The sequence below is a fragment of the Aythya marila genome (genome assembly GCF_965140915.1).
Source record: "Aythya marila genome assembly, chromosome: 19".
Lineage (NCBI taxonomy): Eukaryota > Metazoa > Chordata > Aves > Anseriformes > Anatidae > Aythya > Aythya marila.
In genome coordinates, this window is record NC_139060.1 from 7688295 (window position 1) to 7711771 (window position 23477).

General features: G+C 52.7%; 1 protein-coding gene across 2 annotated transcripts in view; it reads right to left on the reverse strand.

Annotated features, from left to right (window-relative positions):
• The window catches only part of ABL1 (ABL proto-oncogene 1, non-receptor tyrosine kinase), a 69512-nt gene that overhangs the window by 20732 nt on the left and 25303 nt on the right, over positions 1 to 23477 (reverse strand). The window contains exons 1-3 of one of the 2 annotated variants that reach the window (XM_082775683.1): positions 9680 to 9957; positions 1864 to 2037; positions 830 to 1125 (exon numbers count right to left, since the gene is read on the reverse strand). In XM_082775683.1, coding sequence (XP_082631809.1) covers positions 830 to 1125; positions 1864 to 2037; positions 9680 to 9764 — 555 coding nt within the window. In that variant the 5' untranslated portion in view covers positions 9765 to 9957. Of the gene's footprint in view, positions 1 to 829; positions 1126 to 1863; positions 2038 to 9679; positions 9958 to 23477 lie in introns of those variants that run through there. The other variant, XM_082775682.1, reaches the window with a different exon arrangement.

A 23477-nucleotide genomic window follows, 5' to 3' on the forward strand; every position in this document is an offset into this window, starting at 1 on the left:
ATTTTTTTTCATTTAAAAGTACTTTAATGGCACAGAATCTGTCATCTACTAGATGCTGGCAAGAAGAGCATCAGCAGCCATGCTCCAGACCCACACTGCAACTTCTGCAGAGGATCTAAAGAGACACTGCTTAAAATGGGTTCATTAAAAACAAAATTTACCGAAATCCAATGCCAGCAGAAACGTTTCCATGAAATTCAAATGAAAATCTGTGGAAAACTAAGCTTATGTTAACATTTCTCTGCAGCATCCATCAAGCAAGGCATTGCAACACTGCTGTAGTACACAAAGATAGAGGGAAAAAAAGAAGACAACACTGGAAAGGGGGCCCAAACAACAATGAAAGTGCCTACCCGTTTTCAATAATCACCTTGAAAAGCTGTGCAGAAATCAAAATAGTAGTTTAAAATGACGCAGAGTAGTCCAAAAGGTACTCTGTCCCTAATAGTTAGAGGACTATCAGCAACACTTTTCTGATTTGGCAGTCCAAAAGGTTATCTTTTGAACATATGCAACGAAAATCCTCTGTTAGAATACCTTACTGACAAGATTTGTTGCATCCAGCTCTGATGTAAGCTCTACTGTCTCCTACCTTAGTGTTTCGCTACTGAGCTGCACTCCACCTCACCAGTTTGCTAAAGGAATGAGCTTGTTCTGTCACAGCCCTGTAGGAATGTCACAGTTTATTGTAACGACGGATGCTGAACATTGCGATCGGGGCTCGGAGCTGCACAGCTCAATCGCTGCTACTTGACCTTGTGCATTCAGCAGGACGGAGAACACCACCAACACGGTTTTCTTTTACAACGTGGACAGCCTGCAGCCTTACCTTTCCGTCGGACGCGGTGTTTATTCTGTAGTGGTACACCCTTCCTTCGTACCGCAGGGAGATAGACCTCTGTCCTGGGCTGCTCTCGCTCTCCCGCACGAGGAAGCTGCCGTTGATGCCGCTGCTCAGAAGGTACTCGGCAGCATTACGGGACACGGGTCCATGATACCAGGAGTGTTTCTCCAAACTATTCACTGGGGTGATGTAGTTGCTGGGCACCCAGCCTTGTCCGTTCTTCGTTTGAGCCTCACACCATTCGCCATTGTGATTGTAGCCCAGGACGCGGAGCTTTTCACCTGAGCACAAGAGAATATGTTTAGACACAGCAAACCTGGGAGAGGAGCACAGGGATGGGTTCTTTCCGCCCTATGGTCATTAAATAACCTCCCATAAGAACAGGAATCTCACTGAGCAGGGACCACACGCGCTGCTTTAAGCCTGAGCAGAGCACAGAAGCCAAATAAAGTGACATGCACGCTTCAGGAGTTTGTTCAATTCCCCTGCAGTTCTGCAGCACTTCTGGCACTGCTTGAGCTGAGAGAAGACTCCAACAAATTTTATTTGAACTGAGTTGACTACAACAGGAGCAGATAAACAGTAAAAAATTGTTTTGATTAGCAAAGAAAATAGATGCAACTTGGAGTTGCATAAGGAACAGAAGGACTAAGTAAGAAAACACTACCTGTATGAGGTCATTTTTCTAAGAAAGCCTGTATTTTGGAGAAAGAAGCATGAAAACAACAGAGGCCAGCCCCTAGAGTCAGCTTAGTTTGATTTCTCAGCTCAGAATCTTGCTCCTGCTGGAGACCTTAGCTTTGACAAACAGTCTTGGCCAACGCAAAAACCTCAGCCAGTTTTTAACCTTTTAAAAGGTTATGACTTCAAGAAGTATTTGTATTTGTTTAAAAAGAATTCCCACGGTAAAAAAATAATAAATTCCATAGTGTTTAGCGTCTAACTCAGTTGTCTCCCAGTGGTTTTTCATCCCGTGTCTTCTCACACGCTCCCGATACCGCTCTGCCCGGTTGCCTTACCTTTGGTGATGCTGAGAGTGTTGTCCCCGCTCGCCACAAAATCGTAGAGTGCAACAAAGAGGTGGGGGTCATTCTCACTGGGGCAGGACAGGAGGTTCTCCTTGGAGTTCCAGCGGGCGGCTTCACTCAGGCCCTGGGGCTCAAAATCTGACACTACCGGCCTCTGAAGGGCTTCTGGAGAGGGGAAGAGAGAGAGAGAGGAACAAGGAGGGTCATTGCTGCTGAGAAAAGCCAGCTGGTTAAGCCCCACGCCGTGATTTTTCTCATTTTTTGACATGTGTGCTCCTCATGTGGCAGAGGACGACGGCGGACAGGACAGTGCCACATACACAGAGCACCCTCGCCAGCCAGCTCCAGCTCCCTGCTGGTCGGGGAAAGCCCCTCTCCTCCCTCCAGGAAATGCTGCTCATGTAGGCTGCCTGCTGCTCTGTAAATCCCTTGGCTCCTGCCCAGCTGCTGCAACGGGGAGATTTGAAAACAAAAGCAAAGACCTTTAGAAGGTAAATCCCTTAATTATCCTGTAAATGAAATCACCAGAACTCCAAGCACCAAGCGCCAGGCAGGATGAGATTGTGAAGACGTGGGATGTATCGAGTTGGGTACATACTTCTGTTGTTTATAGTGTTTTAAATCATTTCTCATCTTACTCCAGTAAAGGCTGGGCCTTTTTTAAGCCTCCCTCCTGCACGTTGCTCCCCGAAGCAGCGCACGGTGAGAGCGCACGCTGCGCTTTGTACATTTTTAGGAGGCTCGAGATGTCTCAAGAAAAGCACAGTCCCTCAAAACTGAGTTTCAAAGGTGAGCAAAAGCCAAATCAATGAAGATTTTTGCACTCTATGTGTATTACTCAATAAATCTTAGCCAACTTCAAGCACACCAGGGAATTACCAGGATGCCACCAGGAGTTTGGGGCAGCGACGGCCCCACGTGCCGCCCCACCAACGCGGTACCTGTGCTGAAACAAGGGTAACAGTATGAAAACCTCATTTATTTTTTTTTTTTAAGGGGTTGCCCTCCATCTGGAGGATAGCTCTGTCCTCATGCTTTTAATGCTAACTAGCAAGGAGCATCCCAGCAAATCATCCCTGTACCAGCTTGGTTGGCCTGCAAACCCGGCACTCACCAGCGAGGATCTGCCCCAAAGCAGCACCAGAAAACCCTTGGCAGTCAAGCGTGGGCCAGGACAGGCCCAAATAACAACGGGGAAATGCTGTATAGGAATGCTGCATATAAAATAATAATAATAAAAACCCCTAACAATAACAAATCTGGTTATTTTCTGAGCTTTGGTGGTAAAAGTGCCAGGGCTCCCCGCCAGACAGCCTGGTGTCCCCACCGTGGTGGTCAGGTCGCTGCTGGTAAAAGGCCCCCGGGTGCTTCCCGACGAGCACGAGGGCCGTGTGTTCTTTGGAAAAGGTGAGACCACGTTAAGTGGGCAGTCAGGAAAAACCCAAGCTCGCACACTGCTGGGCCTGTTTTCCCGGCCAAACCATATCAGCAGGGAGATATATTTTTATGGTGAATCACAGAAGCCAAGTCATACCGCTTCCTAAACGATTCCGGTGGCCATACCACAGTCAGAAAAGGTGGTGGCATGGTCGGGATTTTATTTTTAAAGCACCTCTACGCTCTTCCTCCTCCCGTTTCCTGCAGGAGAGGACACTTCGGCACGCCGGGTTTGCTTCGAGAGGGACAGTGAGAAAAGAAACAGCAAATCTGCTTTCGGAAAAAACGGAGCTATCATCATTTTACCGTGAAAACGCTTCGATCCTGCCAAGCCCATTAAGCCCCCCTACAGAGCACAGGGCTCTGTGTGACCGGAGATACTCGGGGGAGAGTCCCACCGGCAGCAGACGGGCAGCAGAGGGGCTGCAAGCGGAGCGGCGACGCTGCCGTGCTCCGGCCCCGCGTCTGTGCAGCGCGGCGGGGCGGCCGTAAACCTCCGGGAGGAAGGAAAACGCCTCCCCCACTGGGGCCTGATTCAACAGGAAGGCAGGAAATCCAAGGCGGGCGCCCCTCCAGCTGCAGCACGACGATCGCAGCCCGGCAAGGCACGGCTCATGCGCGGGAGGGGAGCGGTGCCGGGGTTGGCGCTCTGCGGATCCACGGTGCGCGCGCTGCGGGGCAGAGCCTGCAACGAGGCTGAAAACACCCCCAAGAAGCCATACGGAAGTCCAGAAAGGCTGGTTTGGCTCTACGGCGTTCCTAAAAACCACCGATTGCGGTGATAACTGCCTGCAGACCCAACGACTGGCAAGAGCAGGGCTGTGAAGTAATAGGGAGAAGAATTTGCTACGCCGGGAAACCAAGCGAGGGGCCCAGCGAGCACGCAGGGCGCTACGCAGCCGGGCTCCGGGACCTGATCGCACGCTCAGGGCTGGCACCCCAAAGGGCAGGAGCCCAAAGCCACAGGAGGAGGCAGGGAAGGTGGTGATGGCATTAAAGGACTATGAGAAAGGAAGGATGGGGCCCTGAGGCAACAAGGAGAAGAGTGGAGGTGAAGGGAGCGGAGCTGTGGGGCCACGAGCGCAGCAGCAGCTCCATGGACTGTGACAAACACTCCCCAAACACTCTCCTAAAGCTCTGGGCCCCAAGAGGAGGCTGTTAACAGGTCCAGGACACAAAGCCACGAGGCAGGAGAAGCAGACAGGACACGTCCATCCGGGTGCTGCGTACGGCTGGCTGTCAGCAGCGTTCGTCCCTCTTCGAGAGCTTCCCAAGGAAATCTGCCCAGCCCTGCAGAGCAGGACTCAGCTGTCCCTGTCCAAACACACCGGGGTCATTTCCAACACGCTCCAGCTTCCTCACCTCCTCTCACTGGACTTAATTGTAATTTCACAGCACTGCCAAGCCCTTCGAAGGGCCGGATTCCTCCCAGTGAGTCAGCCCAACCGCTGTGCCTGCGGGACGGTGTCCTGGCTCACGGCCGGGGCGGGGAGTGAGCCTTGACTCCATCGCTTATCACCACGACTCCTTCCCCCCACCCACCTGCCCTTCTGCTGCTCCCTGCGCGGCTCTCGCTTCTTGCTTTGATCACCCCGTGCTTGAGGTGGCACCGGGACGAGCCCCAGAGGCCGCGCTGTAACTCAGCTCCCCGCTAGCACCGCCTGAACGACGCAGATATCAGAGCAGACTGAAATGAGATAACCAGAGCCCTTCCTTTGAGGCACTGGCTGTGCGAATGCCTTAATTTCCCCCTGAATTAAGCCTGCAGCGGGAGGTATTTAAGTTTGCAGGCTGAAAGGTTTCCTAAGCGTAACCATCTCCTGCTCATTGCTGTTTGTGCGCAGTCGTGAATCACTGCGAGGGCCCACGTGACAAGTCCTCGGATGCGAAAAGTTCTGGTGGGCACCGCCGCAAGCACATTTCCTGAAAATTTTAAGCAAAAGGTTGGAAGAGAGGCAAAAGCCCTGAACTGCAAGCAGCTCCCCCACAGCTGACCACGGGGAGGTCCCGAGGGAAGGAAGAGCCCTCCCGTCTCCCTACAGAGCAAACATCCTGTGCGCCTACAAACTGCGCCGGCATTTTTTCCACAAGGTTTCCAGCACGAGGGAGCACAGAGCACGCTCGGCGATCTCTCCGGAGGTACAGCACGTGCTGCCTCGAGCTTCCCCTCTCCCTGTGCTCCCCCTGCCCTCCTCGTGCCCTGGAAGGAAGGAAAAAAACAGAGCTGTGCAGGTTTCAGACACCCGGCGTTCCCGGCCCTGCGCACACATGGTGGAGGAGCAGCCTCTGTGCCTGCTGGGACAGGGATTGACAAAAAGCTCTGCAAAGCTGATCCCTCCAAAAAAAGAAGGTTTCGTGTTGGATTTCAGACCCATCCCTTCCAGGGAGGTCAGAACCCGCTCCCTACCCCAGGCTCATGCTGGAGCTTGGTATTGCAAAGGGCTCCTGCTGCGCTGCCCAGGCACAAAGAGCCCCTCGCAGTCCATTTATACCTTGGATAATATTATTCTGTCATCTTGTTGGATTTTTTTTTTTGGAAAGTTCACTCTTACATCATCCTGCAGGTTCCACTGGAGTTTATTTGCAGAGTATCTTCCGCTTACAACCCCTCAGTGACAAGGTAAATACCATCTCTCCCCAGCTAATCACGGCTGGGGATGCATAAAGAGGAACAGTGGATAGGGCAGAAATCTAGATTTTATTCCCTAATCTGCTACTAAGCTGCTGCCTGACCTGAGGTTGTAACGCCTGGGAGAGGAAGAGCAAAGAGCAGCTAGATCCACCTGAATTTCAAACAACACTTTGGTATTTCTGAACTCTTCTCAAATTTTTTGCTTGTTTTCCTTGCTCACAGAGCAGCAGCAGTGAGGTTTGCCCATCTTGGAGCCCTGGGGAGGGGAAACACCAAGGAAGCATCTGGGAGGATTATTTCCTCATTTCACTAAGCAGCTCCAGAGCGTTAGGGGAAGACGAACGCGTCCGTGGATGATCACTTTTAGGTCTGAAGACAGCTCTGGTTCCTTGTTGAAATGCCACTTTCCTCACCAGGCCCCATGGGAAACGGTACCAAGCACCGCCAGCCACGTTTTTAATAGGGATGGGACAGGCAAGAACCGCTGGAGCAAGCCATTACAGAGCCAGAAACGTATTTAAAAGCAAGAACTCTACTGAGAGATGGCAGATGAGAGGCCCAGAGGGGAAAACAGCCGAGGAGGAGAGGGAACAAGCAGACTGAGAGCGGGGCTGAGGGCTGCTACCAGCTGCTCCGGGAGCAGGATGAGTCCCTGGTGCTGCTGAGCCCAGGACCTGGCTGATCCCAAGAGCATCAAAAGAAATCTTCTGGGTACAGGCAATGGCCACGGGCTGCTGCTCCTCCCTGGGCTCTGAGTGTAACAAGAGCGGCTGAAGGCAGGAGATATATAGGCAGGGTGACAGCTGGCAGGGCAGAAATGTTTTAGTTTGAAAACAAAGGGCTCGCCCAGCGTCCCCAGCACAGTTCTCAGCTTCGCAGAGAAGGCTGACAGGTTTTAAACAAGATTTCTGCTTCCGAGCGGTGGAGCGAGCCCAAAAAGGCAGCGAGACTATTTCAGCCCCTATTTGGGACATGGACACGCTGTGTTTGCAGATCAGATTGGCAGCAGGACTCGCTGTGCCTCTTCCCTTCCACTCTTTACCCTTTCTTGGTGTGAAGTGAGGGAGGAATTATTCAGTCTGGCAAAGGCGAAGAGGAGGAAGCAGATGACAGAAGTTCAGCTCTCTCACGTTTAAAAATAATATTTACTAGCGCCGATGGAAGCGAGAGCAGAAAATGGCCAGCCCCAACAGCAACGTGGAATCTCAGCAATCGCTTAACTGCCTCAAAAAGGGTTTCTGCTGGAGTCCAGGCGATCCTCAAGGCCTGGGTCAGCCCGGGAGTGATGCACGGCGAGCCCGGCTGCGCACGGCATGGCCCCGGCCTCCAGGAGGGGGCTTCCCAGCCCATCAGCCCTCCTTCCCGCAGAGAGGAGGGCGTAAAAAAGCCTTTCAGGAGAGGACCACCATGAAAAGAAACAATTCTGATTGCTCGGTCAAAAGACGTGTGTCTATACCTACACGAATTGACTCTGAATCAGCTCTGCGGGGAGATTTGTAACCTCTTTTATGGAGCCCAACCTCAAGACAATACCGTCCAGAAGCGTGTTTGGAAATACCATAAACAGATCTGATTGTTGGACTCATGCTATTCATCAAGCGCTGTCATGTTTTTGTTAGCAGATGAAAACCAAAAGAAATCGAATTAGGTAAAATTGAGTCTATCCTCCTGGCTCCAGCTGGATTTCCACGCGACTCACGGCCCTTCCACCCCCTCAGCAGCTCTCTGTACGGTTTCACAGCCTACCACGGGGAAGAAACTCTAAGTTCTCCTCTCATGTCCTCAGCAGCTCCCCACGCTGCTAAGGCAACATGAGGGCCTTAAATCCTCGGCGATATCACCATGATCTCTTTAATCTTTTCAGAAGTGCCAGCACGGCGGCAGGACGCACGCAGAACAGCCCGGGCATCCCACACAGCTCGGGGACGTGGCTGGGGGCCCCGACACGCGGCCGTCCCCTCTTGGGGGCTGCCACTCGGCCTCTGTGGGCCTGAAAGGCTTCCACCAAACTTGCTCGTGGTGGGTCCTGGACTAGTGCTGTCCTAGGCAGCTGTCACAGCATGCAGGGAAAAGCATCCGGGTGGCAGTGATGGTGTTTGGTCACCTTAAACACCTACATGGGTGCTGGCTGCAGCTTTGCCCCGTGCTGAGCTTTGGGAGAAGTTTGTTTCAAAGTTCCTTCAGCGCCCGCTTCCCGCTCCGTCGTGAAAAATCAACACACAGCCCCGCTCCCAGCGAAGCTGCAGCTTACATCGGGCAGTGTTTGCTGCCTGATAAGGCCGTTCACCCTGCCGGGACACGGAGCTGTGCTCTGATCCCATTGTGCAACCACGCTCAGCGGGGAGGGGGCAGCGCCTGCCCCGTGTACAAAAGCAAAAACTTGCAAAAAAAAAAAAAAAAAAACAACAGCCAGGGCAACACCCCCATAAGGCCCTGAAGTGCTCTGCCTACTCTCTGAGGGCCTTGCTGAGAGATGCAGCTGCTCGGGAAGGAGGCCCAGCACAGCCCAGTACGGCCCAGTACGGCCCAGCCCTGCTGTGCGTATACACAGCCGGCCCCAGCACGGCACCCACGGCCCCAAAAGCTCACCGAGGAAGCCGGTCACGTAGGGAAGGGCATGAGTCCGCCCACCATTAAGTGTCTGAAGCTTTAAGTAAGCGGGATTAGGGGCGTAAAGGAACCAGAACTGGAAGGAAAAAACTCCTCTGGCAAGCGTCCCTTGGGTTTTAGACAGCAGGAAAGTATTCGGAGCCACCAAAAGGGGCTGGTGAACGCGGCCTCCGCGCGGCATTCCTCCGGCTCGGTCTGTCCCGAGGAGCCATTTGTAGTTTTTGGGATTCCTGACCTATGAATTTCCGAGGAACGTTTCTCCGCTGAATATTCGAGAGTTGAGCAAGAGCTGCTCGCCATAGGCCGCGCGGCATCAGGTGGTGGCGTTTCTCCCCTCTGATTTGATGAGTTAGCAAAGTACTCCTGGCACGCCGATTATTTTTGCTGAAGTAACATCCAGCGACACAAAGAAGCCCAAGAATGCATCGGCCGCCCGGGCACGGCCCAGGGCTGCGCTCCCCTGGGGCTGGGCCCCTCGCTCACGGGGACAAAGCGCTGCTGGCTGCTTCGGGAGAGGGTCCCGAGCCCCTCCTTAGGATTAGGGGGACTTTTTTAGGGTTCCTCAGCCCAGCAGGGGCACAGGATGGGGGCCCCACACTGAGCTCGCCTCTATCAGCAAGGCCTCCAGTGAGCTGCCTGCGTCAACTCCGATGTCAATCCCTACACAGGGGGTGACTCAACCCCGCGATTCTGAACGCCTGGCTGTAGGACCGTCCCCGAAAAGCGAGCGGAAAGGGGTGGCCAGGAGCTCCCAGGAGCGAGCAGAGGGACGCCAAGGGGTTTTCCGCCTTCGCCCAGAGCCTTTTTCCCCACTCTCCCACCCTTGTCTGGCTCCCGAGAGGAGCTGGAGCCTTTTGGGGTGCTAACATCGCGCCCTGTCCCGCTGTGCTGGCGGTGTTTGTGGGGCCGGCTCGCCGACCGCTTGACATTTCCCCACCATACATGGCAGAGCCGCGCTCCCTTTGTACGCCTAATGAAAATCACCTGGCCGCCAACACGCTCACCAGCGGGCTCCCGGCTCCCCAAAAAACCCCCCTCAACTCCCCCAAAAACCTTCAATCCCCCCACTAAAGCCTCCAAATCTCCCCAAACTCCCCCCTTTCGGGCCCCGCGCCGCGCCCCGCTCACCTTCCAAGTAGCAGCTGGAGGAGGAGGAGAGCCCCTTCTTCGACTTGCAGCCCACCAGTTTCAAGCAGATCTCCAACATTTTCATTTGTTAGAGCGAAACCCTTCGAGGTTCCCTCTCCCTCCCCCCCAAAAAAAAAAAAAGCCTGGCACAAGGAGGCTCACAAGGACGAGCCCTGGCGGAGCGAAGCCCTGGGGGCCGTGCTCTCCCCCCCCCTCGGGCAGCCTCCTCCGGGCATCTTCCCTGCTGCTGGTTGCCTCCAGCCGACAGGGGAACGCCGGGGCCGCCCGAGCTTTCCCCGAAACTGCCCCAAATTGCCCCAAAAAGTCGCCCGAGGCCGCCAACAAAGGGCCCCCTTCGCAGCCTCCCCCCCCCCCCTCCCCTTTCGCTGCCTCCTGCCGGCAGCTGCCGAGCCCCGCCCCGGCCCTTAACCCTCCTCCTGCCGGGCCCCGGCCCAAACACGCCCCGAGCCCGGCCCATGTCGCGATAATCGCGATGGGAAGGCGCCGATAACCCTGCAGGGGAGGCAGCGAGACCCCCCCCTCAAACCTCCGGGGCTGTACCTGCGGCCGGCACCTCCCTGCAGCCTTCCCAGGACTTACCCCTGCCTGCTCCTGGCAGGGTTTCCCAACCCAGCGTGTCCTCAGCTTGTTGTGCCTCCTGCCTCAATCAACCAGGGCTTTTCTGAGAAATAAATAGGTGGGAGGCACCTGCAGGGATGTCCCAGAGCGATGCAGGAGGCACAGCATGAGCCCGAGTGCTGCCAAAATGCCTCTGAGCGCAGCCAGGCCCGGGCACCGAGCACCAAGGAGCCTTGTCCTGCATCTGACCGCCTTCAGAGCAAAGAAATCCTTCCTCATGTCCAGCCTCGACCTCCCCTGGCTGATATGTTTTATATATCGCCGTCTGTAAAGCAACCAGCTGGGTGTGCTGAAACATCCCCGTTCGCTTCCCCCAGTTTGGGGTGCCCGGGGAGCAGAGCTCCGAGAGCCCCGGTGCCGCCTGCGGAGCTGCCCAGGGGACTGACAAACTGACACCTCCTTCATTTTGTCCCTGAAGGCTTCCCTTCACCCCCGGCAGTCTGTGTTGGCAGTGTTACTGGGGCTCTTCTGCCCTCTGAAGTTTTCAAACGTTTCACGCTTTAGGGGGAAGTCCACACACTGCAGCATCGGGGGGCCCTGCCTCAGAGCAGGCCCTGCTCGGAGCACGGGCAGCGCTCTGCAGCACTGCTTTGGCTTCACTCTCCTCATCCTGGGAAGGAATCGGCAGCCCTCAGCTCATGCCACGCTGAACAGCAATAATAACTTCTGCCCTTTTTGTATCTAAAAACACCACAAGCCACATCACCGCTAGCAGAGGAACGGTTGCAGCGAGGACAACGCAATATTCCGAGTGGTTTCAGCCTTTATCCTAAAGCAGCCGAGCATGGATACCCCCCTTTGAGAAGCCAGAAAAGAGAAGTTGAGTATGCTGCAATTCAGACAGCTCACACAGAGGTGAGGCTACGTGCCTGGCCCCCCCGGCAGCCAGCAGTGTGTTACAGAGGCAGGGATGGAGCCTTCCCCGTGCCCTGCCTTCCTCCCTCCCCTTCTACAGGATTTCTTTCTATTTCATGGCAGCCTGAGCGTTTCAGAAGAAACCAACACTTTCTGCTCGTTCCCTGCCCACCCGACTTCAGAAGACTGCATCCAAGAGCTTGGGCAGAACAAACCCAAACCTAAACAAAAAAAACAAAGCAGATTTGGAGGAGAAAGGTTACGTCAATGGCAGGAGGCGCTGAGCCATCACGTGCTCGGGCCCAGCGTCGTGTTTAGGGAACTGGGATGAAGTCAGGTTTGCAGAGCAGAGCAGGCATCTTGCACGCAACTCCTCTCTACGTGACGAGCATCCCTGCCCTGCCTTGCTCGCCTGCAGCTGTAGGAACTGCAGGGATGTGAAATTCCCGTTCGGTTCCCCTGGAAGCACAAAGGCCGCCCCCCGACTGCTCTGAGTAAGGTTACTCCGAGTGCTGGCAGCATTATGGTGGATTACATTCCCTATCAACCCCTGGGGTTCTTCCTCCAGATGAAAAACGCCTCGTTTCGAGGTAAATTAACCCGCCCACAGAAGAACCTCGCTGCAGGAGAGCCACAGCCACCCAGGGACCCAAACACAAAGAGCTTTCCCGGGATAGCTTCCTCTGTAGATAAACCCTTAAATTAATTCCCTTTATTTTTCCACGCAGGCAAGCCTGTGTGGTCCCTCTGCTACAAACTTCGTCCTTCAGCAGCTCTTCATGTGTGTCATGGCAAGCTGCACTGGGAATGCTTTGGAGCAAACACTCCTCAGTTAGCACATGCTAGGAAATTACCCGGCGATACGGAAATAAAAGCCACATTGGTGGTGTCACACAAGTGCTGCTGCTCTTACGGCTGACATCTATTAATCCCTTTCATGTCTGTCGTATAGGCATCTTCGAGTAAAATCAGTCATGAAAAGCGTGCAGACTTCTGGCCTGCAGAGACTGCTGCAACCTCTCACTCAGCCTCGCTGTTGGCAACAGCAAAATGGTTTTGGTTGGGACTGGCCTCAAAAGGTCTCCGGGTCAGGCTCCTGCTCAGAGCACGGCTAGATTTAGGGCAAAACCAGGCTGTTCCTGGCCCTTGCCAGGTGAAGTTTAACCATGCCTGCAGCACGCCACACCTTGATGTTTGTACCTACCCAACGCTGCAAGGCCATAACCTCCTCAACCAGCTGCCTCCGTGTCTGAGCTTCTTCTCGCAGCCGGCTATTTTGTTCCTCGCTTCCTTAAAGCTACCCAAAATTTCAGGGCAGCTCTTTCCAAGAGAGCAATCACATGCACATGCGCGACAGCCGCGGTGAAAGGACTGGGCTCCGTGAGCAGAAAGTAAGTTTTGGCATGATCCCCCCCCGTTCAGACAACTGCAGTGAATTTTGTTGCGATACCATTAAAAACAGCTTGACTGCTCGCCACCCGTTTAAAAGCAGAGCTTAATTTTTAAATCCCCTTCTGAACCCAGAAAGGTAACAGACTGGAGCCCCAAACACCAGGGATTTTTTCACAGGTACCTTCAAGTGGCTTTTTTTGTCCTGCAACAGAGGCAGCACAAAATAGGGGTTAAAGCAAAGCACTGGAGGAGTGCCCCAGCCAAAGAGCAGGTTCTTGCTTACCATTACAGGTCACCCGTGCCTCATCTTGCTCCTCTGTAAACACAGCTGAGGATTTCCCCACGGTGTTAGGGAACTCAGTACACGTTGTACAGCACTTTGCTGCCTCCCTACTTTTTGTTTGTTGCTCCACACATCCAATCACATCATTTATAAGACGCATTTTCCTCCTTAAGCACTAAGGTTACTCGTGATTTTGGGCACTCCCAGCTCGCTGTCTCTGGTTAGAGGCAGGTCCGTGCCGTACCACAGCGCTCCCTGATGAAATCAGTCAGGCGGTGGCACGGCACATCTCACACCATTACCTGAGCACAAACATATGCGGACATGAAAGCGATCAAAGAAACCTACGTTGAAATCTGTGAATGACACAGCATGTGCTGCAGCCCCAGCTGTAGCAAAGCTGGGCTTTGATCTGACAGCAGACGCAATATTGCCTCTTCTCCCAGGGGCTGGGCCAGCTCTGCCTGACAGATCCTGATTTTCCTCTGGGTTCTCAGATCTTCCACCGTTCAATTTCTCCGTCTACTCTCAGACGGGCTGTGCCAAGCCTTCTGGAAGACACCGATCGAGGGGACTAGCAGCTTGAAAATCCTGGCTGCTAAAGCCTGCCTCCTCGGCCGCGGTTGTGACTTTGGAGATCAGCAGGCACCAGTTGGACCAGCAGCACCAGTAACAGGCAGACCCAGACAGGAGGCCCAAGTGGTTTCTGCTCTGCCCACACAGAACTCTGTGCCTTCAGTGGTGTGAATTTCTCCAGCACTGCCCTATGTCAGGTCTACTCTGCTGATGCTGCCATCACCTGCTTGTTTGCTGCCTTTGTGCAGCATCTCTGCCTTTTGCGGTTCGTGTTTGAGCCCCTGATTTTACCTTTCCATCTAAAAATCTTCTCAAGATCCAGCTGCCTTGCTCACAACAGCACGGACAGCTGCCAGTTAGAACAGCACGTTAAAAACAAAAGCCACTTAACTACAATTCCGATACTTTTCAGCTCGCTCTCCAGTAGGCATTTTGCCTCCAGCCCCCCAAAAAGCCATCACAAGCACACGTGGATTTGAGTAAAGGGCAGCCAGCACCTGAGGGCAGAGTGTTTTCCTTCCTTCAGAGCACCTTGCATGCTGTGAGTGGCCCAGCAAGAGCCCAGATGCTACCTGCACGCACCATGAAATATTAACACTCTTTGGACTGCCAGGCAAGAAACAACAACAAAGGTAGGTTACCAGAAGGCCACTGGAGACCCCGAGAGAAAAACAAACGGTTTTGCAATAGGGCATGTGCGTTTGTTGGGGTTTGTGTCTCCTCGATTTAACAGATGTTTGCGATTTGCAATCCTCCCAGCCGAAGGACTCGGCTGAGGAGCAATGGGATTAGAGATGGGATGTTCGACTGGTTGATTTTCCTCTCCAGCAATGGGGCAGAATCCTTCTTTTAAGGTAGTAACGAGGCAAAAGGTCCTACTGAGCTCCTGCAGCGCTGGCCCATCCTCCTGGTACCCATGTAAAAAAGGAAGATGTGCTGTGAGCTCCACTGAGCTGCCTGCGTTACCAGCCCTCACCTCATCCAAGTCCAAAGGGGTTCTTTATAAACCACTAAACAAGCTTTTGGCCTCTCCCATCAAGAGCCTTTTGAAACATCTGCAGGCAAAGGAAAAGAAAGAGGCACCTTGCAACTTCCAGATCTGGAAAAAAAGATGGAGGTTTTACCTTAAAGACACCAAATCACACTGACTCCACCTTATCCTGAGTGCCGAGCTCTTCTCGCCCGATCGATTTATTAAAATTGGGAGATGTGGAGCGGGGAAGGGCAGTTTGTGTGCTAGGTAGAGTCACATCAGCTTAGGGATCCTGCTGAAGTTCAGCGTTTGCTGCCAGACCGGAGGAGCCAGCACACAATCAGAGGAGATGCATACTTGCAAAGTGTCAGAAACCAGATTTTTAGAAGCGTTTCTTTGCCCAACACTGACTCAGAGCTTGAGTGGGAGCATTTCCGTGTTGTTTTACCGAAAAGGCAAGGAGATGTGAATGAAAAGCGAAAACCAGGGTGCGCCAGGGGGTTCAGAGGTGCTGACCTCGTGGGTTATCCAGTGCACGGCCCAGCACGGCCACCCGAAAAGCCAGGAGGAGCAGTGAGAGCCGCCTCGTTCCCCAACAGAAAGCAAGCAGTTAATTCCTTCCACTCCAGAGGCGAAAAATCTGCCAAAGCAGAAGACCAGGCCTGGGAGATCAGATTACACGTGAGGAGGGGGTGGAAGGGGAGAAGAGGAAAAGAAAACAAGAATTGCGAACCGGGCGCTGCCTCAGCCCCAGCAGGGATTAGGGGGAACGCGGAGGCGGCGCCGCTTCGCCAGCAGCAGCAGCTCCGTGGCAGGCGGACGGGGCCGTGAACACGCACGCCTTCCTGCGATCCGGATCTCGACCAGGAACGTCGACCTGTGCTGAGCGGGGCAGCTCCGGCCGGTGTTCAAAACCTTCTGCATGTCGATGCTTTGAGTGGAGCACAGCGGGGATTTCAAATGGGAGATGTCGAGTGATGTCCGGGGGAGCAGCGCACCTTACTGGGAGCCCAGCGGCGGTCTGATGGGCAGGCTGGTGTTTCTCCAGGGGTCTAATCCTGCACAGAGTCGTGTGTCTGAAGAGGGGGACACATCTCCCTCCTGGTCTCAGCCAGCTGCCCTTGGAGAGCAGCAGAGGTGGAGGCAGACACATCCAATCCCCTCGTCTCAGTCCCGGTCTGGGAGCAGGCAGGGCACTCAAGGAGGCTCCCATTCTGCTGAGCGTAACGGGACGCAGCCCAAGCACCGAACCTTCCTGGGGTTTGAACTGGTTTGGAAGAGCGAGGTGGTGGAGGTCCCTCCAGGTTGCACCATTAACACAACGCCAAAACCTGATGCAGAATTAAGCAGGGAAAAAGTTTTTAAATCGAATCCTTTCAGCAGGGGTTTTCTTGGTCCATGTAGAACGCAGTACCTGTCACATTTACATTTTCACTTAAAACATGGTTTGAGGCTGTGGAATGCCTCCACGTTTTCTGCCTTTTCAGGGAAAAAAATTATACAAGAAAATAATAAAAGATGGTGTAAAAGAAGAAACGTGGGCTACCGATCCCGGTAACCTCACCCTCTGCCTCTCCGTGTATTTTGAGAAACCCAAAGCTCCTTTCCCTTCGCCCTACCTGTCTGTCATTAATCAGAGCCATTCGCAGGGCAGATACATTACATGTGGTCTGAGGTTTACTGCTGTTGGCATGAAGAAAGACTGTAGATCCTGTCTGCCCGCATACCAGACAGAAAATAAAGAAAAGTGCGCGAGCGTGGATGAATAGCCACAGTCAGCATCCTAGGAGCTTCCGACCCTGCTTCACACCGGCCCTACAGCTGCTGCAGCCGGTGCTTGAGGCTCAATTTTGTTGCTTTATCATTTACAAAGTTTTTGAAGACCTACACAAATGATTACAACCAACATTTGAGTGCTCCTCACTGCATAGCCGTGGAAACGATGGTGCTGGGTCCCAAAGGGGCCAGGAGAGCTGCTGGTTCAAAACACCGAGGAAGTTACCTGTAGTGACAAGTACTGAGCTGTCCGGATGGTTTAATTTCATTGACGTTTCCCAATGGGAACAAACATCTACAAACACGCTTCTTGTGCAGGCCGTGAGCACCTCCCTTACATGTCCTTATAGATATTATCTTCTTCTTGTTTTCTCGGTGAAGGAAAAGCTATGAAATCCCCCAGTAAAAATTAAACAATGTCCAGCACCTTCTCCAGTCGCATCTCTCTCCCAACATCTCACAAGAGGAATGGAAAACAGCAGATGTTGCCCAGGAAGGATGTAACAGACAGCTCCATTTGACTTTACCAGATGGAGGCTGATCTCTAAATTTGGAGTTACCTGGATGAGACCTGAAATTTAGCATGGAAATCCCAGGCTTAACTTCACTGGCCACAGCACATTCAGACTGCCCACAGAAGTTCCTCTGCCTGCACAGCCAACTTAAGAGATATTGGATCACATCATCACAATAATGACTAAACCCTCCAAAATAAGGGAACGACCAGGAGCAGCCTGCAACACCCGTTAAAGGACACAAAGCTATGGATTGAGCCGGCAAGAGGTGGGAAAATCCAGGGAGAAAGTTTTCGGTGGTTTTCTGTGGGTCACTGCGTCCCCATTTCCTCCCTTCTCTTGGTTTAGCTCAGTCTGTGCAAGGCTCCCTCCTGGAACGCAGCCAGAGGATTTTCGGAGAATGAAAGAGCTGCTGTGTTCCCTAATCCCTCCCTCCACCCCGCACCTTAGCTAGGGTGCCAGCAGAACCCGTTTGAAAATTAATCTGAAAGCAGAAGGAGGGTCGGAGAAAGAAACAGCCCAGAAACCTCCAGCAGCCCTGGAGTCAAGGGGAATACGAAGCCAGTGCTGCACTCGAGAGAGGTAACGCAGAAGGATGTCAAGCCGTGTAGCGTACCGGTTATCAGATCGAGCAAAAGCGCAGAGGAAAAGCCTCACAGATTATGTGAGCTCTCATCTTGTAATTACACCTGGAGTGTTAGAGAAAAGGATGTCACAAAGGCACCGGGAGGATTAGCAGGTTGTCGTTTCGGAAAGAGCTGATAATAGCCTGGGTCCCGTTCGCTCGGTGTCAAGCTCTCAGACTTGATCTGGCTTTTAAGATGGAAAATATTTTAGGAAAATAAACGGAGGGCAAATTAAGCGCTCAGCTTAAACACACACTTATGGAGAAGAGACACCACAGCTTTATTCCCAGCTCTTCTTCAGGCTGCTCCTGTAGCAGTCGACCAACCTGGTGCCGTGCTTGTGCCCCACTTGTACAAGATTTCCTCCCCCCGTGGGAGGCTCAGCGACCACGTGAAACCTCGGCCCTACACCCGCTGCACCACCTCCAGCTTATAAACCCCCTCTGCCTTACTCCTCTTGCGCAGAGCTCCCGTGATCTGGTTTGAAAGCCGCCTGGTGGCAGCTGGCCGGGGCGGAGGACAGGGTAAAAACTGCTGAGCTGAACTCGAGGCAGGCTTCTTGGCTTTTCACGGCTCGTGCCGGGTGTGCTCAACGTCGACGAGGCATCCTGAGCTACCTGCGAGGAGTCTGCGCACGCTGAAATCACAACGGACGTGAAAAGGTCCAAGAGTAATGGATGTTTTACCTCCCTCCCACAGAAACACTTGATTTGGACCCAAGAAAAAGGGAAGGTTTTCATGTCGGGACACCAAGAAGCCTGTCCCAAGAGAAACCAGGAGCTCTCTTGGATGAGGAGCTGTTCCCCGTAACTGCACCGGGACTCCCAGAAATGAAGTGAGCTCTAGAGCACGATGACAGAAACACCTCACTGCACTTCAGTCCTGAAAGCTGCGAGGAGGCAACACAATTACCGCCTATTAATTGGGATCCACGACCGCTTGTTAGCGCTGAACGCCGCCCTCCTCTGAATTTGCTCTTTTCGAGCTTCTTGTAATATCACGAGAAACAGCAAACACGAGCAGCAAGGAGGAACAGCCTCTTCTGAAACCACTTCCAGGAACAGGGATTGTTTAAACAAAATACATTAAGTGAAACCATCTGCGTGAAGGGTCAAACGCCATCTGAGGCTCGACCTACAAAAATAGCCATTTTACAAAATTCGGGCTATCATCCCTTTTTCTTTTCTTCTTTAATCTGGATATTTGGGTGCACGGAGGGGGGGTACGGAGAGGGTATGGTGGAGCAAGGAATTTAACTCTGCTGCTTTGGGGCCAAGAAAACACTGCTGACAGCCTCAGCATCACCTTCTCCGGCATCCTGGGAGGAAGGCTTTCTCGGCCCCGTTGGGAGGAAGGCTCTCTGATGGGAGGAAGGCTCTCTGATGGGACGAAGGCTCTCTGAGCCCATCGCTGAGCATCCCGCTCGCAGTGGGGTTAGGCAATCGTCCCTGGCGCGGGGCGCGTGGGAGGGGTCCTCCCCAGCACTGCGTCAGCCCCGGTGCCAGACAGCCCGCGGAGCTGAGTCACAGGGGATGTTGTTTTCGCAGGATTTGCTGGCGAGAGGTAGGTGACAGAAGAGGTTTGGGGAAAAGAAAAGATAAAAAAAAAAAAAAAAGGTGATTTAGAGTTATAAAGCGATAAAGGATGTGTTTTAGCCCGCTGCAGCAGGGGATGTCAGTGCTGGAGCGCAGGAGGGCGCAGGGATGGTTGGTTATTGCTAACAATAACAAACATTAGGCGAAAATATTCAGCATTTTGCTTGCAAACGGGCACTTTGTACCATTTCAGCATCGAGCAATCCCCTCCTACCCCAAAGGGGCCACACGCCTCTCACCCAGCCTATCTGAAGCCCAACTTGCACGGGAGCAACACGGAAAGCACGGCGCCTCGAAGCAAGAGGAATGGCAGGAGGTCTCGGACACGGAGCTCCTCGGGCATTTCTTTGGCCACTGCGAATTGTGACCTGCTCTCACTGCACCATGGGGACCCTGCAAAGATCCCACAGCCGAGGGAGAGCGCCCGCATCTGAGTACGGCCTTAGTCACCTGCTGCAGGCTTGATAAACGCCGGTTAACTGCAGAAATATTTCCGTCTGTATCACTAATGAAGTCAGGCTTTAATAAAATATTGCAGCTGCAAAGGCAAAAAATCATTAATCATTTTTTTCTGGAAACCAAGCAGATGGCGATGATGGAAGTGAAAACTACAATTCACTTGTTTTCAGCAAAACTGCCAGCAAGAAGGCCAAAAGAATACCAGTTGTGGGGTTGTTTGTTTTTTTTTTTTAATATATATATATTTTAAGCATTTATGAGCCAACGTGTTTCATGCCTGGCAGCTTTTTAAGCAGACAAATATTTAATGGATCCAACATAAATGCAAATATCAGCTATCAAAAGTCAAATTGCACAGCTATGATGTAATGAAATAGCTCTGCTTTATGGGAGTGAGGTCACAGGTTTGAAATACGGCCTCGGATGCAACAAAATCTTTCACAGGGGTTGCAAGAGCGCAATGCAATTACTTGCCTACATCTAAAATTTTATAGATATTTAAATTCAATTGTGAGGATGTGAGTCATTAATTTGCATAAGTATTGCCGAGGAACAGAGCGCTCCTCAATCAAAATGAACTAATGAAGCTCTCACGGGCTGACTAAATAGCTACAGCGAGAGAGCTGAACTGGTACATTGGAAGTTGTACGTTACAGTCCCCAAACGTTTTTATATTCCTGTTGATAAAGAAACGGAATGGTCTGTATATGCAGAACACACAGATCAAGAAACAACCCGGTGGAAGCAGCCTCGGGGAAGGGATATATATTCAGAGCCACCCCGGTGGCATTCCCAAGGATGCCCAGCCAGCGAGCTGCCCTGCTCGGCAAATCCTTCAGCACTGGCTGTTCGTTCTGCTATTTTCTGAGCTCTCTACTGGGAGGAATAGCTTCAGTCTGTTTTGTTAAACAGGAGGCCTTGTAAACAGGCAAGATGGGCTCTCCACTTCAAAGCACGCGTTTTAGGGATCCATCAGGGAATTTATGGAGCCCAACATGTTATCTTCGACTTCGCTGTGACACCTCCAGATGGATGCTTTCTCCCTCCAGAAATACATCATAAACTCATCTATGGTTTTGAGGACCCCGAATACGACACTGGTTAGCACCACAGGAAGCTGTCAAATACATGCAAACCCAGCAACAGCACTGGAACAGGCTTGTGTCGTTGCACCCAGAAGAGGAACCAAAACCATTTTAAGAATAGCAAAGCTAACACCTGAAATGAACTCGTCTGAGTCAATACTAGGCCTGAAGGAAGGAGGTATCCCACGTCCCCTCTGTTTATCAGTGGGATGGATGCAAAGAGAACGGGGTGCGTTAACAGCCAGCCCCCTTGTGATGGGCACCAGGGCAGCGAGCGCTTCCACCACTGCCCCTAACCCCGCTGAGATCCACACACGTGTTGGCAGGCCCCAGTGGGGTTCCCTAATCAAATCTGGTCTGCTCAGGACAGACGAAATGGCCCAAGAGCAACCCCAGCACGGGATAAATCCCTGCACGAAGCAGCCCTGAGCACAGACAGCTGAAAATGCCGAGGAGAAAGGAGGAGCGGGGGCCAAACCCAGAGGCTGCCCCCCGCCTGCCTTCCTGTCCCTCCCAATAAGTTATTCATTAACATACCAAAACACACATATCAACGAGGAATTCATGGAGATTCCCTGAATACCAAAATCCTGAGTACAACGCTGAGCAGAGCCAGCTTACCACCCCCTTCCAGCTCCACACCCTGCCCCGGGTGGACGGCTGCTATAAAGCCCCGCTCGGGGCTCCAGCAGCAAAGCCCTCGCCAAACCCCTTCCCCACCAGCGCCTTCCCCGAAGGCAGCACAGCCCCAAACGAGGCCACGACCACGAATGCTGCGTCTTTAAATCCGTCCCCGTTTCCTTTTCCAAGTTGCTGTTCGAGCCGTTACAGCTCCCTCAGGACTCCACTGACTCACTGCACTTTCGGGCTGACGCAAGCACGCTCCTTCTGCACAGCTTCAAAACAGGCCCCAAACGTTTCCAGGCACAAACCGGCCACCGAAAAGCGGTGTAAATCAGGTGCTCTTAGCGAGAGGGCATCGCCCCATGAAACAGGGAACACACTTCAGTCCCTTTCCTTCTAGGAAATCATTAACCACCGGCACAGCACAGCCATCCCTAGGGAGTGCTGCTAGGGATGCTACCGCTCCCACTCTGAGATCCAGAGGGAAACAGCTCACTTTTGGGAAATGGTTCACTCTTGGCTAAACCCCAGGAGTGCTGCTCCATCACCTGGGCACCTTTCGGCTTGTTGTTCCCAGCATTTGGGGCCGCAGGGATGCACAACTCTGCCCCCAGGCTGCACCTTTCGGAGCACCCCGCACACAACGTCCATCCCAGCTTCTCTGCACCCGTGCCCAGTTCCTCAACTCTACCTGCCAGCAAATCTGGGCAGGAAAAGAGAAAAAAAATGTATTGGGAGGGAGAATTTAGGGTAACACTCAAACAGATTTAGCACCTGTACCAATGGTGGCTTCTACAGAGCCCAGAACCTACTAGCTAGGAAGATGCATACAGAAACGTGGCACCAGGGAAGGCAACTTCCATGTGTGAAGACTAAATAAATTTTCTCTTCTGAAGCCCTTCACTCAGCTTCCTGGGCTCCTCTGGTCACTGAACATCAGAAGATGGACCCTTTATGTACATTTTGTTTCCTTACAGGAATGGTAATAAAAGTAAAGCAAATACCGGGCTTCTGACTTACGTTTGCTGCCTTATGGTTCAGCTCCAAAGGCAGCTGATTTTTTTATTTTCTGCTTGTAGCTTTCAGCTTTTATCCACTCCAAAAGATGTCACTGTGACAGGAGAACTGGAAGTGACATAAAAATGTAAAATCGAACAATGAAGTGGAAAAAAAAATCAGAGAAAGACGAGTGTCTTGTTTTTGTCACCTACATTAACACCGATAATAAAAAATTCAGGAAAAAGGCTTGCTAGGGAGCCTTGTTATTCCCTTCAAGCCAAGTTAAATAAGATAAATGTCTAAACCAAACCTGTTTGTACTTCAATCTTCACAGCATGTGACAGAGAGGCGATGTCTTTGCTAGCAGAAGGGTCATGACTGTGGCTTGCCAGCCCAAGGGTTGGCAGCATCACTGCGCCTGGGCTCAGGCAAACACTGCAAGCGGAGGCAACACCTAAAATCCCTTTTGTTGCGTTGCAGTGGGAATGTCACATTTCCTACAAGCAGAGCTGTCACAGACATGGCTGTGACCACGTGTATGGGGCAGGCTGGAGCCACCAAGAGCACGAAGGAGGCCTGGAGCAGGCGTGTGCTGCGAGGCGCAGGAGGGCTTCACGTGAGTCCTGAGCCAAGAGCTCAGCGACCAGTGCCTTGGCTCCCCTCCTCCTGGAAAATGGTGAATTAGAGGATATTTGCACAACTAACTTCAATCCTTTATACCAGGAATATAAAAAAGCAAAAAAACCACAGCACGTGCCCAGTAATTCTCTGTTTAGACACTGGGAGTCTTATACCGAACCTCAAATTTAAGGATGCAACTAGAGGGTAAGTGTACTCGACTTTATTTGGATTTTTTTTTTTTATCGGTATTCACAATATCTTGGAATGACAGAATTGGGAAGCTAATTCATGACGAAAAGGAGCCACACAGATGCATCTCTGAGGCAGGCTAGCTGCACCAGCCTAGGAAACCAGCCCGCTGTTAAACCGCTTGAGAGCTTGCGCCTCCCAGTCAGCCTGGACCTGCAGCACGGGAAGCGAGGACGCACCGAGGGCAACGATCAGAAAAGCTTCAGGAATTATGATTCACCGAGGTGAATCACCAGCAGGTCCCCTGCGGGTGGGACTGGGGGCCAGCACACTGCCTGCAGCCCCATGTGGGATCGCAGGAGCCCTGTGGCACGCACGGGCATCGGGACGGCTCCAGGGGCTGCAGGTCCTCGTTGCCAGCCCCGTCCCCGCCGCACCGCGCCAGGCGGCTCTCGCTGGGTTGTTTCCACTCGCAGCTCGAGGGCTCGGCTGCCCAGAAGCCCACACAGCAGCACGGCCCCGCTGCCAAGCCGTGCTCCATCTCCTCAGGATCATCTCCACGGCCACACACCGGCCAACTCCTCCCCGGCT